The 15,065-nt window shown below is 47.1% G+C and overlaps 1 protein-coding gene across 1 annotated transcript in view; it reads left to right on the top strand.

Annotated features, from left to right (window-relative positions):
* The first annotated feature begins 2,382 nt into the window (after positions 1-2,382).
* Positions 2,383-15,065, top strand: part of LOC135808831 (serine/threonine-protein kinase WNK1-like) — a 19,310-nt gene continuing 6,627 nt past the window's right edge. Inside the window, exons 1-10 of the mRNA XM_065322061.1 lie at positions 2,383-2,827; positions 6,960-7,132; positions 8,009-8,235; positions 8,660-8,817; positions 9,352-9,440; positions 10,050-10,254; positions 11,183-11,467; positions 11,779-12,399; positions 13,019-13,132; positions 13,307-15,065. The exon at positions 13,307-15,065 is cut by the window's right edge and continues 332 nt beyond it. Of these exons, the coding sequence (XP_065178133.1) occupies positions 2,525-2,827; positions 6,960-7,132; positions 8,009-8,235; positions 8,660-8,817; positions 9,352-9,440; positions 10,050-10,254; positions 11,183-11,467; positions 11,779-12,399; positions 13,019-13,132; positions 13,307-15,065 (3,934 nt within the window). The 5' untranslated portion in view covers positions 2,383-2,524. The remainder of the gene's footprint in view (positions 2,828-6,959; positions 7,133-8,008; positions 8,236-8,659; positions 8,818-9,351; positions 9,441-10,049; positions 10,255-11,182; positions 11,468-11,778; positions 12,400-13,018; positions 13,133-13,306) is intronic.

Below are 15,065 nucleotides of genomic sequence, written 5' to 3'. Positions count from 1 at the left end.
GCAGATGCCCAATGAGGCTGGTATACCGGCATGTATACACACCTGCTATTGAAGGACCATACATGTACATACAGTGTAGCGCTTGTTGTCGATTTGGAATTATCTTTTAGCAACCACTATAGGACATCTCCCAAAAAGTTCAGCGTTTGCTTGTGGATTTGGTATTCCTCTTGCATATTATTGTCTTGTACTTCCACAAAGCTCCCAGTCCACATCATGACAATTGTCTGAGTCCTTTTTTTCCTTTTTGTACATGTACATGTACTTGGTGGTACATGATTCGGCTCACGAACGTTCGAACCCAGCAGGTACATGTACAGTCATAATTATTATAATCCAATACTAGTTCAAAATTACATGTAGATAAACCTTGTTATACATGTACATGTACATTGTAGTTCACGCATATTGTTAGATAATTCAAAATTCCAAGCCCAGCGATTGGCTGAAACACGGTTTTCACTGATCACGCCAGCACCTCGTGGAACAAAATGGCATGGATGTTGAATGTACATGTACGCAACTGTGAGCCGGAGCCCCAGGGCCTAGGGAGTCGTAAAAGCCCTTTTACGACTCCCTGGTGAGCCCTGGCTAAGTTAGTTGACAGCATGAAACAAGGTGGAGAACACTGTGTTCGGAAACAGTGACCTTGCTACAAGTACAACCTTCCGCGGTTGGAAGAGCCCAGGTCCCTGCGGACCATTTGAACCATATGGGTGTTGAACCCGGTTCTGACCCTCATTATGCTAGGGAGGTTGGAGACTACTCCTTACGTCCGTCGTGTATTCTTTGATCGTGTCCTCCACCTTATTTCATGCTGTCAATCTAACAATATGTACATCTCATGTACTTTATACATGACGTCATGTAGGTACAGGACTAGGAGGTACAGTCAGTTCATTCAGTAGATAATTATAGTGTGCAGTCTACAATGACGTCGTATTGTAGGTACTTATTGCAGCCTACATAATTGTATGTACATGTACATTACTCATTAGGTACATTAGGTACATGCACTAGTATAGTTTTTTGCGTGTTTTTTCTTTCTTTTTTTTTTCTTTCTAGAACTTTGAGTTGAAGTTTTTGGAACACTTGGGAAAAAATATTCATTGTGTTTATTTTGCCCGTAAAAGAGGCTGACTACTAGTATAGTGCACATCATGGGGGACATGTCCGAACTAGTATAGTGCACATCATGGGGGACATGTCCGAACTGGTACGAGTACCGGTACTAGTAATTCAAGTAATTTTATGACTAGGACTTGGTTGGGAATGATGAAAGCGGGCTTTCACCATGTTCACTGCAACTGAAGTGACACTGTACTACTTCTTCACTTCAGTACGTAACCACTGGTAACGTTAACACCTGGCTCCGTCAGTACCAGCACCGTGTAAGATACATTGTACAATCTACGTGCACTGGGTGAAATACGGAGGTCTAGTCTACGCAAACACCAAACTCCAAACTAAGCTAAGCTTATACTAGTTATACTACTACTTCGAAGTAGTAGTTATTTTATAGCTTTAGTCAAGCTGGCCGAATAAATTATGTTGCAGACGTGGATCTACTGACTGGGTCTGAGGAGATAGCCATTTTCCATATCTCACTTTGCACTTGCAGATAGTGATATGAAGTGCACGTGGCGGTGCACCATGGCTCACAGGCAGTAGTGTGTCGTCCGTCTTTACTAACGTCTTGTTGTTACCTGCTGTTATCCACACATTCCTGTAGCGTAGGTAGAGTATACTAGTAGTAGTGCTGTGTGGTGCCACTTACTGGTCTTAGACTGCCAGGCGAGGGAGTCACGACCCACGACTCTCGATCTCCCTGGTTAGGACTTAGGTTGGTACCACTACCAGTCAAAGCCAAGGCAAGTACATGGTCATGGGCACAACACTGACGTGCATCATGCGCGTAGATATCTACCTGATCTACACGTAGCTTCCTACAACACAAAGACTTACACTAAGTAGTTAGACAATCACTGAATCAGCTTACTGCACTGACTGCATGCATGCATTGCAGTAGTGACCGTCCGTCTGTCGGCGAAGCACTGGCTGTAGAGTTTCTTACGACTTACGTAACTCGTTTGTAGCGAAGGTACATCTGACTATTATATAGCCAGGTGTAGGCTAGGTGTAGGTGGATCTTTGTCAGTTTGTGTGAAAGTCAGCCTGTCCACGTCACTGAAACAGTCAGTACGCAGATCTACATGTATGGTAAAAATTATTAGTAATAATCTATGCAGCTGGTCAGCGCTATCAAGTATCATAGTTCATACTGCTACTGGCAGTACTGCACTGTACAGTCAGGTTGCGCATACTGCGGCATAGGTTGCACGCGACAAGCGGTACGGTTATGCGCTGCGCATGCAGTCGAAGGCTTCGCTTCTTTACCTCCGCGTGTCCATCCTAGATTCTAGCGCTAGCGTCCAGAGGACTAAAATGGCGTAGAAAATGGTCAAGTTGAAGACGACATCGGTTTAGTTGTGCGAGAACGTTGTGCTGACCGCCATGAGCAGCTATGGCAGACACGGATACTCCTAGCACGCAGCCGCCTGAGGAAGAAGAGCCTCCTCAGGCAGTAGCATCGTCTCGTGTGGCAGCAGCGAACGAGGAGAAGCCAGCCGCCAAAGAAGGCAACGGCACATCGACAAGAGAGAGACTTTTTACGAAGTCGGGTGAGGAAGATGCTCTGGCAGTGGCCTCGAGCCCTGACGGTCGCTTCCTCAAGTTCCCAGTGGAAGTCGGCAGAGGTTCGTTCAAGACCGTCTTCAAAGGACTTGACTCTGAGACGGGAGTTGATGTAGCATGGTGTGAATTGCAGGTCAGTACAATTGGGTTTAGCAGTTATTTTCGATTTGGGGCTTGCCTTCTGGCGCTTGTTTGCAACATCAATTTGGTCGTAATCACTATTTCCTTTGGTTAGCCTATACATATTGTGTTGTAGTTAACGTTCAACTCAGCATTTTTTGTACATTGTGTTTGAGATGCATCGTCTTCGAGTCATTCTTCTGAAAAATTGGCCATTGTCTAACGAAATTTTGTTGCGAATGGAAAATCATGGCTTCGGCGCAGTGCATGCATGCATGCACCCTGTGCCGATTATGTATATCTTGCATTGGCCGTGAAGACGATTCTTGGCGATTGGAGTTCTTTCCTCAGCTGGAAGGTGCTCTGGCGAAACGTAGCGGAACCGTCCCGCCGTCAAACGGAAATCGTACACTGATTTCGCCCATTTTTTTCACGATTGCTCTACGAAGGCGCGCGGACACCTCTCCGGGGCCTGGGTGATTGACGTCTTGTTCTTGTTGCCCGCAACTACATAGCTCTTGGAGCGACCCTGACGAATTTTGTTGAATGTTGTCCGCAGTTGGAAGACGCACATTTTCTGCTGTTCGTCTAGCGTCCGATATGCTCGCCATTCTGAGCTTGTCCCATAAGTCAATAATTGTCACAGGGTGTTACGTATCGGCAGCTTGGTTCTTGCTGGATGGGCTCGAACGACGCGTTCCTCGTGTGTTCAGGCTGTTGGCAGGATTTTTACTCGCACACAGTGTGACGATTGTCCCTGCTGACGCGGGCCAGAGCGATCAAAGAGTGGCCACATTTGTCCCTTTCCCCTTTGACAGCGGGCAGGGTTTAGACTTCAGTTCAGAGCATGGTTTTCGATAGAGCCAGACAGCCATGCTGCTCTTGTGACCGACATAAGACCAACCGCGTGCTGTCGAGTGTGCTGCTGGGAAGCACCTTGCTGTCATTCAGCTGATGGCTGTAATCGAACATGACTTGTTCCCCACTAGACTAGAGGTCAATGGATTTCACTAGGAGAAGTAACCAAGATGTGCAGGGGGAAGCATGCTCTCTTTGAGCCAGAACACTAGAGGGCAGTGAATTGTGCACTGATGTGTGTGGGTACGTCGTTTGAATTGCTGACATAATCATTCACACGAAAAGGACCGTTCTGCTCATCACTGGCTATGGATAATAAATCCCTAGTGGTGTTATGAAACCTAGTAGTGGTGTTATGAAACCTAGTGGTGTTATGAAATTGGAAGAAGCACCACACAACCAGTGACACAGAACTGGTTATGTATGATCTGCCCAAAGCCAGTCACTTGTGTTTCCATGGATACCATGGATGGTGGCAGAGAGGCAGCATGATGAAGCCAACTGTAGGCTTCGTGAGTTGTGGTTTGCTGCCATGTAAGCGGAGAGGAAGTTTGGTGTCACTGAGTCTGGTGTCACTGAGTTGGGTGTGAATAGCAGTCTTGCTTCCATCTGTTCACCTCAATGTCAGTGAAGCTGATAGAGTTGGGCAGTGAGCTGAGCTTGGGTTGTTTGTTGACAGCAGTTGTGATGCCCTTGTGATATCTTGATTTGTCAGTGTATTGTTTATTTCGGAAAAGGAACTGCTGGCTGTAAAGTGTTGTCATGATTGCAGTTCTGAGTAGGAGGAAATACATAATGATGTATTCGTTACAGTGATTTGCAAAATAACAGTTTTTGATCACGCACACAGTTCTCCTTTGCACCTCACTAAGGTAAACAACATACTATCTAGCAGTGCAATGGGTATGTGCAACTAATACTTGGAGCTAGCCCATGCACTGTCTGATCTCGATATGCAAAACCATGTACGCCTGGGGTATTGATCATTCATTTGACATCGCCAAGGTAGTATTCTACCTGTACATACAGATCAGAGCACGGTCATAGTCATTTTAGTATACAAAGTCATGTGGAGGCTTGCTAGTGACATGTGCACAACAAGAGTTTGATTACTCAGCCAGTGAAACTACTACAGTATTCCATTGGCATCATACTAATATTATTACTAAGCAACACCCTGTGCTTGGTCTCAATGATGTGGTCGTGTGGGATGTGGGCAAGAAAGTGTGTGTTTGTTTTTGTGCTACTACGTGTACTCAAACTCAAAGCTTTATTCGGGAAAACCACAGTCACACCACACTGGCTACCTAGGTGACATTATTTCTGGAAAACACTGACATGGTCACATTCGTGTATTGCTTGCGAGAAACCTGTTCAGACATTTCTCAAGTTATCTGGTGACATCTGCGCTGTGCTAACTTATTACCAACACCCAGCATATGAGTCAGTGAAAACTTGTGATCTTTCACTTGTTTTAGACATGTCATATTTCTAGCACTGAGGTAACATGTGCAGTCATAGAAATATTATCAACACCTAAGAACACCAAATTAGTGTATATAGCTGCTCCTTGGCAGACTTCCACTTCATATTGCATCCTGATGATGGCAATTTGCCAAAACGTTGAAAATGAAATGAGTTGTGAATTTGCAGTGCCCAGGGAGTGAGCATGTGTGCTCACCAATTCTCTTCGAAACCACAAATCGTGATGTAAAATGTCAAAATCAAGTGGAATAAAATAGTTACCAAAATCCAGTATCAAAACCGATAAAAAAATTGTACCGTGCCAATCAGCTAATATTAAAAGTCACTTGCCAACCCACAACAGGATGCAGGCTGTAAGGCGGCACTGGTCTAAGATGGTGGAGCATGACGAAACCACGTATCACATCACTTCAGCAGCAAGAAAGATATTGAGGCTCTGAGATGGGACATAACAATCGAATATTGCAGATCTGGATGCTTGTTCACAATAATCCTGACTATGGTTCTCAGGGAACGCGAGCATTCCTGCCTGCACATGTCATTGGTGGAAAAAACCAAAGGTGTGAAAGCTCCCTGCTCAACGTTAACAACTCACTCAAGATAAGCACGCTTTTCTTCTTTTCATTCCTGGACAACTGGGCAAGAACGTCCGCTCTCGACAGCAAGGATGCCGAGGGATGAGTGACCCTCACGTCAAAAAATGTGTCTTGCTGCCGAGACCGGAAGCCCCTTGCACAGATGTCCAAACAAGCATATTAACGGCGACTGGCAGTGGCACCAGGCAAAGTTTCACCGTCCAACGATAGCAAAGTGGGCTCCATCTGCACGTCTGGAATGACAGCACCCATACTATGGGCCATAGCATCCGCAATCAGGTCTGGGAGAGCATTATGGCGGAGGGTAGGATACCCACCTGTGGGGCATGTCGCCGCATGATTAATGCTGAACACAGCACCACCCACACACACACACTTGCTTGGTAGATTACGTAAGGGCCAGCCGCCATAGCAGATCGCCAAAGCATCACAGGACTCAACCTTGTTCAATACGAAACTATTGCTTGCTGAAGGCTCAGCTGTCAGCCAGCTTGATACGCCAGGCTTACTGGCAACATCCAGGAGCATCATTTGTGAACAGCTCACATAGGTACTTAGATTGTGGATTTTGGCCGCAAACTGGGCTTTCCGGGAGTACGGCGCCCGGGCGTGCCACTCTCGACATCGTTTGAATGTCCATATACGTGACGTAGTCATTCATAGCGCCTAACATGCGGACAATAGGTTCAGTACTGACACGCGATGCAGACCTCTGCATGAAAGGCTTTGAAAGCATCTTCGGTAATAACTGGTACATGGTACTGTACTGCCAAACCACCCAGTTTCACTGGCAAGCCCCAGCAACTGTCGTTCATGCTGAGACAATGGCGGACGAGCCATCTACGCCGGAATCAGTCGTTGGTCAATGGCAGAATCAAGAGTCTATACAAATGGGAAAGAGTTTGCTCCCCATACTGGAGCATGTTTTGCCGACTTGACTTGACTATAGTCTAGATGACTATATCAGTGCCCCTGCCAATGTTCTGCACTGGCGTGCAGTAGGGCTTTACATGGAATGGTGTAACAAGTCGGACGTACATATGAATGCTACGACCGTGGCATTTCCGATCCACATGTGTGTGTGTGGGGGGGGGGGGGGGCACATTGTATTAGCAAGTTCTTCTAGATGTCGTCTGAAGGCTCTGACACGGAAGGAATTTATGAAGGCATTTTTATATATCTCTACTTTCTGTTGTTCTCTCGTAGCCAAAACGATACAGCAAAGCTGGAATTGCTCGGTTCAAGGATGAGGCGCAGATGTTGAAGATGCTTCAGCATGCCAACATACTCAAGTTCCATGATTTCTTCGAGCTGACGGACAAAAAGCAGAGGGTCGTTGTGCTGGTCACGGAATTGATGACATCAGGGACACTGAAGACGTAAGAACATTGGCCGTCTAACCTTAGTCTTGTGCTAGAGCTAAAACTGTAGAATAATGTGTGAAGGTTGCATTCCCTTATTAGGCTTATACAATCTTTAGAACGAGGTCAATCTCGTCCTCTAGGAGACGATGTTTGACTTGACTGCTGACATAGTCCACTTTGAGATACGTTGCGGTCATCAAAGCCCAAACTGAGTATCTGCCGTCACCTCTGCCTACTTCAAAAAGTAGTGCTTGTACTGGAAGTAGTAGCAACCTTTACCTGTTCAGCCAGGCCAGTAATAGTGCCAGTTTACCTGCTTACATCCCGCATATAGGTATAGAAGATTCAGCTTGCAACCTATACCATAGGAAAGATTACTACTATCAGTATGACCTGCATTTTAATACCGTAGTGTCTTGTATTAAAGCCTGTCTCATATGGAAGCCTGTCTTGAATAGAAGCCTGACTTTCAAGATACGCTGTCGGCACATAAGCCTGGTTTTAGTGTTGACATACATAGAAATACCTGTCTTGTATAGAAGCCTGTCTCAAATAGAAGCCTGCAAAAATTCCCCCAAAAAGTCATATAAGCCGCGGCCTTTATACACGACTTTACGGTAGTTTTAACGGGTTGTCCCATTCTAGCCAGGCCAGTGCTGGCTCGTAAGATCCATCATGCAAGTAGACATTCTTGGGAAATTCTTGCGTGAAAAAAAAAACAGTTCCGAACCAAGAAACTCCCATGGCTGAGAATAGCTTTCAACATGATCCAGCAGTAACAGCCTATGGGTGGGTATAATGCTTCCGTGATCATTGGAATAACCATTCGCTCCATGTGTCTCTCTCATCCCACCACGTACCAGTTCTATGCTGTGTATATTATGTGTGCAGGTATTTGAAGCGGTTCAAGGGTGAAGGCGTGAAGCCGAAAGTGATGAAGCATTGGTGTGTGCAGATCCTGAAAGGTTTAAAGTTCCTCCACAGCCACACACCGCCGATCATTCATCGCGACTTGAAATGTGACAACATCTTCATCACTGGGACGACGGGACTTGTCAAGATAGGAGATCTAGGCATGGCTATTCTACGTCACAAGTCGCACGCGGAGAGTGTTATTGGTGAGTAAATCGTTCGTCTTTTCGGCGAAGCCTGATACTAGGAAGGCTCCATTCTGACTTATACCTCTCCATGTCTGTTGGGCCAATGGTGCTCGATGCTTTTTTTTTCCACGGTCGGGGATTTCCCTTTAGATATGAAAAATAGTTTACAGTCCATAGTGCAATTTTTCTAACGAAACTGTTCCACTTGGTCTCTCCATATACTAAATGTATCCTTCTTAAGGCTGGCAGCTTGACTTGCATGTGCAATTGATATAAACATGATCATCCACATCCACCAGTGCCAGCAATTAACCCGACTTGTGCTCTTCTGCGAACGTGTGCTGAAAGGTCCGATTCTGGGAGCATTTCAACTGCAAGCCTGTGCTGAAAACATGTGCTGCTGTGTGTTCCCTGTGTTCCACAACGCGTTGCTACTTTTCAGGCACCCCAGAGTTCATGGCACCTGAGATGTATGAAGAGCACTATGATGAGTCGGTCGACGTCTACGCCTTTGGCATGTGTCTGGTCGAGATGGCAACGCTGGAATACCCTTATAAGGAATGCTCCAATGCTGCTCAGATTTACCGCAAGGTGACATCGGTAAGCTCATACAGTTAATTTGCTATGATTGGAATGTGAAATACAATTATCCTGATTGCGATACATGCCTCTTACCTCTAATCCTTCGCCTCCTCCTCCTCATCATCATCATCATCTCTCTCCTTCTCTTTTCCCTCTCCATCATAGCAGACCTCGCTCACAAGGTTCGTTCAACATGGGATATTCTGACCCTGGTCATCTTATCGGCTAGTGTGGACATTGCAGCGTGTTAGTAGAATTGCTGAGCTTTTAGCTCTCAATAGAGTACTCTAATTTCAGAAATTTTCGGTGCTCAATATTTTCGGTATGAGGGCTACATGCTAGGTTAGGTGAACAGAAATTTTCGGTACAGAGAAACAGTTCCCTATTGTATTATGTGTGTTAGTGTTTGTTCGGTGTATTGAAATTTTAGGTATGAAACAGACGCACCGAAAGTACCGAAAATAAAAGTACACCGAAAATTTGTGAAATTACAGTACCCGATAGTCCAAGCCATGTGCGGTTTGTTGTGTGCCTCTGTTTATTTTCCTACAGGGTATAATGCCATTGTGTCTGAACAAGGTTGAAAACCCCGTGCTGAAGAAGCTGGTCAACGATTGCTTGAAGTCCGAGAAGAATGGCAGGTACGAGATCGTCAATGGTACCCAAGATATGGACACTCCCTGGAAAGCCTGTCACTTTAACTTCCACTGGGTCATACAGAAAAAAACAACGAATCCCCTGTAGAATAGAACCATGTGTAGAATTGCAGATTGAAGCTGTACGACTGATGAACTAGTCAATCAGTTTATTCTCGGCTCACTGGGCTCCACTCTTGAAATAGTCACTTCAGCTGCAAAACGCAAGCTGTAGACCACACATGCTAGACATGCTGTGTGTTCCTGCAGCGCACAACAAAATGTTAGCACAGTGCTGCCCATGATGAAATGCGTTCACACGAGTCAATTTGCGGCGGGCATTGTGTAGGCACAAACCAGTGGAACACTAGTATTGGGCTGCGCTTTATACACATACCTACATACCTCGTATAGCAGAAACATGCACGTTTCTGGAGACAAATGCATACAACTTATAGTTTCTCCGCCCAACTTCCTGGTAGTTGCATTCGGATGTAGAAAGCACATGCCTTTTCTGGAATTGGGAATATTTTATTCCTCGTATTGGTGTTCCTTGCCTGTATGTATACTGGTGATGTTGCTCTGTAAACGTGTCTTCCCTTTTTTTCTTTTTAGATTGACTATCTTTCAGCTGCTCCGCCATGATTTCTTCAATGATGAGGTCCCAACGCCTGTGGTTCGCTGCAACACTAGCTTGAAGGATGAAGGAGTGTTGGGATTTCACATGGAATTGAAGGATGAGAAGTCTGAGGAAACGACGCTCATTGATTTCTCTTTCAATTTAGAGAATGACGCACCTGAGACTGTGGCCAAAGACATGGTGAGGATGGTGGGTTAGTTTTGTGTATGGAGGGGGGGGGGGGCATTCTCTTTATCAGTTAATGGTGTGAGTGGTCCAGGCTGTAGGCTTTTGCCTACTGTTGCTTCTGGATGTGAAGGTTATCCAAGACTTATAGTCCAAAGTTATGGACTTCCTGTATGACAAGAGCAGCAACATAGCCAGCAATCGCATGTCATCACGTACATTGAAAATCAACATAATTTTGCGAATCGACCTTTTTTTCAGGATCACTTTTCAACGGGGACGAAGCAAAGTCGGCCGAACGAAGCCTAGAGGAAGAAAATCACCCTCTCCACTTCACCATCATGATACTGACATAGATACGAGATGAAACAACTAAAAAATCCACAAGAAAACTGTACTGCCATCATCGCGCTGACTTTGGTCTGAGAATTTCTATCACGATCAAAAATGTACGAGGAGCACTCAAAAATAAGCCACAGACGTACCTTTATCGCTCTCTACTCCTTTTTCAAGGCACAAAAGTCGACTCTCCACTTTCAAACCAGGAACCAGACATACCAGTGGTCCTTTTCAGCTGCTCCACGAGCGCAGGAAATGTTCACCAAGGGGCGCAGAGCAGCATCCATTCCAGAAAAAGAGCTAAAATACGAGTGAGACTGCATGCCTGAGTACATGAGTACATGTATGAGTACATGCAGAAAATAGTCAATTTCAGCGTTTCTGCTCCAAACAGCAACTAGCTTCGACTAGAAACAAAGATGACAACAAAGGATCAAACAACAACCATTTTCTGCAGTTTTTTTGCAGATGGCTTCCTTGTGCTTGGCCCAGCACGCCAAAAATCACACCTCGGAGGAGTACAAAAATTACAACTCTCAGATGTCCTCGATTGCTGGCCATGGGTAAACTCTTGCCTGAAATTCCTGTTTGCTTTGCTTGGCAGATTCATAACCAACCAGAGTACCTTCGTCCCGAGCACTCCAAGCCAATTGCAAAGGTAATCCGTCAGGAGCTGCGTAAAGTCAAGGAGCAGAAAGGACAGGATCCCAGTTCTGCCATGGCACATGGCACTATGGTGTCTCAACCATCTTCTGAGAACCTTGCGCTCGCAGCCACCACAGTATCGTCAGGTAGCTCAATAGCTACAGCCTCAGCAGCCGGAACGAACCTTGTCACATCCACTTTGTCAGCTGGAGACGTATTGGCTCAACCAGGAAGTGATACCCAGGTATGAGAAAAAAGCACTCATTGTGAACAGTGTCGACGTTTGTTCGTTTCCCCCCTTTTTTGTATTGCTGTTGTTGCTTTGGTTACTTTAGTTGTGATATTTGAACATGTTGATTCTGCTGCTGCAATCTATGTATAAACATGTTGATTCTGCTGCAATCTATGTATGAATGTATAGTACTCGGATACGGCGTGTAGTGTGACGTTGGTGTGCCCTTTGATTCTTAAATCCGTTCAGCCTCTTGGTGCCGACCAGATGTTCTCACAGCACTGGACTAATGGACTGCATTGTATATGTTGTGATTCTGCCAGCCTTCACCTCAACAAGCAAGCAAGCTCCAGGCAGAGAAGGCAGTAATCAGCGCGAAGCAGGAGGCTGGCCAGGAGAAAGATGTCCCACGGTCTCCAGAGCCTGTGCCAGCGAGCACTGGCCCCGCGTCCCAGCCGCAGCCTAGTGCGGGAGACACGGCTACCACTGCTGCCCCTGTTGGCACTAATGGCAAGCCGAGTGGCACTGGCTCTGCCAGACCCGCTTCAGTGCCAGTCAAGACCCAGGCCCAGGCCACCAGCGCAGCAATCACCGATGTCCCCACATCCACGACTCACGCAGCGCCGGGAGTGGCATCAAGCACAGCGTCGCTGAATCGGTCATCAACCTTGTCCACGCTGGAGGCCAGTCAGACGGCTGTAAATGTAACGGCAGCTGCGTCCATTCCAAGGTCATCGTCCATATCATCGGTGGGCGCTGGTGGACAGGGTGCAGGCGGAAAGCCCCGTGCCAAGAAGGGTGTGAAAGAGGTGCGGCCCATGAAGTTGATATGGCAACGTCTTCACGATGGCATTCTGCACTGCAGCCTGTCGAATCGCGGGAACCAAGTAGACTTCCAGTTCAGTCTCACGGATGACAAGCCAGATGACATTGCCAAGAGTATGGTAAGTTTGCGGAATTGGATGGTGTTTTTGCTAACCAGGTCGCTAACCATGTTACTTATGTCTTTACTGAAAATATCCTTCAGACCTTCATTGGGAATTGTGTGCAAAGTTTCCCTGGGAAACCTAACTTATCCAGCTTTGTTGCCAGTGTTCAGAACTGATTCATCAACCCCCATGCATTACATGCATTACATGCATAATAGCTTAGATTCACTATCACTATGGTCACTGTCACCATGGTCACTGTCACCATGCATGACATGTGGACATGACAATGCCCTTAGTTTCTAGTTCTGTCCTACTGAGCGTCGTATGACACTCCGAGGACTGGATTCATGCGCGTCGGCGCGCTGTTAGTGCGCTGCCAGTGCGCTGCCGGCGCCCTTTTTGGGTTGTCTTCGCATGCGGAAGACCTGTTGCTTTGAGTTGTTCTTGTGGACAGAAGAAGTTTACCAGAAAAGCCGTCCGTCGTTGTGACTGTCACATGAGCGTGAACAGCCCTTGTTGTTCTGTGTATTACGCTCTGCCTCCGCCATGGTGTTGAGCATTATCAACACACTGGATACGTCCTCCGGTATGATGAGTGTTCCTGTGTAAATTGTACATTGCCTTTGTGCAGGTTGACAGTCAGCTAATTGTGGCTAGTACTGTTGGAAAGCTGTCCAAGCTACTTCAGGGTGTCATCAAGGAAATTGTAGCATCACATCCCAAGGTGGCCAGTGGAGAGCAAACGGTAGGGTTTCTGGTTTTTGTCCCAGTTCAGTTGATGTGTCGAGTCAATAAGGGTGGATGCTTGGATGCTGCTTCTTTCACCTGTAGTAAGATATAACAATGCAAGTAGACCCTTTGGTTGGAGAAATCAATATTCAATCAGTCTTGAATCTGTCTATGTGTTTGTGTTCTACAGGAAACCATCATTAATCCACAAGCTGATCAGAACTATCCAACAGATACTGATTTGGGTATTTCCCCTGAACAGCAGCCGCAGCAGCGGAAGACTAGCGAGCCCAATACGGATGTGTGTCTGCCGGAAGCGGCGGCAAACACTACAGTAGCAGCATCAGCACCAGTTGTAGCACCTGCAGCATCATGCACCATCGCGCCGTCAGCAACCAGTGCTGCGAGCACAGCAATAGCAACGAACAACAATGGAACAGCGGTGGCACCTAGTGTGGCTGCTGCCGTGTGCCAGTCAGACAACTGCAGCAGCACGGTACCGCCATTCACACGCTCTATATCAGGCGTATCCATGAACAGCGGCAGCACGTCATCCTATGCAGCTGCTGTGTCGAGCGGGTACAACACGGCATCCATGTCGTCATCATCGGGTGCTACTGCAGCGTCCACGCTGACCACTGCCAGTGTAACATCAAGCGGTGAGATTCAGGCCGGCACTGCCGATGATGTCACTGGTGAATTTGAACAAGTGAGAAACAGTTCATCTTCCGCCCTAGCAACCAGCGGCAGTGACGACAACTTCAAACAGCAACGCTCGAAGTTCACAGTGGAAGATGTTTTCGAGGACGGGAGCAGTCCCGAACCCATGGTCCCTGGAAAGCAGGAAGCCAATGTGGCCCAATCTTCTGCCCAGACCGTGACGCGACCTGCCGCATCTCAAACCAATTCACCTGTTGCAGAGCGCGCACAAAAGAAAGCCCATGTGATTGCTGAGACTGGGCAGCAGGCCAGTACATCGGGCGAGGCGTCGCAGCGGTCCAGTTGCCGTTCATCACCTGTATCCTCCACTGACCAGGTACTACAAGCAAAACGGGATTCTGCATCATCGACGCCTCCGTCAGCCGAGAGATCGATCAATACCTCGCCTATACCTCTATCTGCAGTATCCACATTTGAGCCGCCTGCAGCCGTAGCATATCAGTCACAACCCGAGGCCATGCTAATTGTTGAAGGGGCAATCTCCAGGTTCTCAGTGGACGATGTTGACGATGAGATCGCATCCACGATATCAGAAGGTCCTATTGCCAGCCTAGAGGAGCTTGTGCACCACTCTGGCGATGATCACAGACAGGAATTGCCTCAGCCCAGCAATATGGCTTTTGAGCATAGCAGACGGGATGTACGAAACATCGAAACGGTTGCTAATGAAGTTCCACCTAGTCTACTCGGCGTTCGATCTTTGACAGGATCTCAGGCATCATTCGTCAGCAGCTCGTCATCTTTAGGTGATGCATCAGCTCAATCAAACGTGCAGACAGGTGATTCTACCATCCTTGCTGCTGCTGCTGCTGTTGCAAAACACGTGATAGCTCGAGCTCCAAGCATTGAAAGTGGTAATGAACAGGCCAGTCAGCGTGCTGTGTTTGATGGCACGGCCACTTGCTCTGTGGAGACAGGTGTGCGGCCGGCAGGGAGTAATGCCGGTGGACATATTACTGGAGTTGCTGCTCCAGCAGTTATAGGCGGCGGCGGTGGCGAGGGTGGCGGTGTTCCTGTGTGTCTACCAAATGCACAACCGCAACAACAACAAGCCCCGCTCACTTCTCAGCTGTCTGGTGGGAGCAGCGACCTTGTGTCGCCCTCACACCCAGAGCAGATTCCCCAGGCCATGTTCTCACATGGAACAACATCACAAAGAAGCAACGTAGCCAACACGATCATCACGGGCAGCAGCAGCGATCGTGGTGGCATACCAGCAATTAGTGACA

Source organism: Sycon ciliatum, chromosome 2 (assembly GCF_964019385.1).
Source record: "Sycon ciliatum chromosome 2, ocSycCili1.1, whole genome shotgun sequence".
Classification (NCBI taxonomy): domain Eukaryota; kingdom Metazoa; phylum Porifera; class Calcarea; order Leucosolenida; family Sycettidae; genus Sycon; species Sycon ciliatum.
Note: the sequence above shows the minus strand (reverse complement) of the source record. Positions and strands in the feature narration are given on the sequence as shown.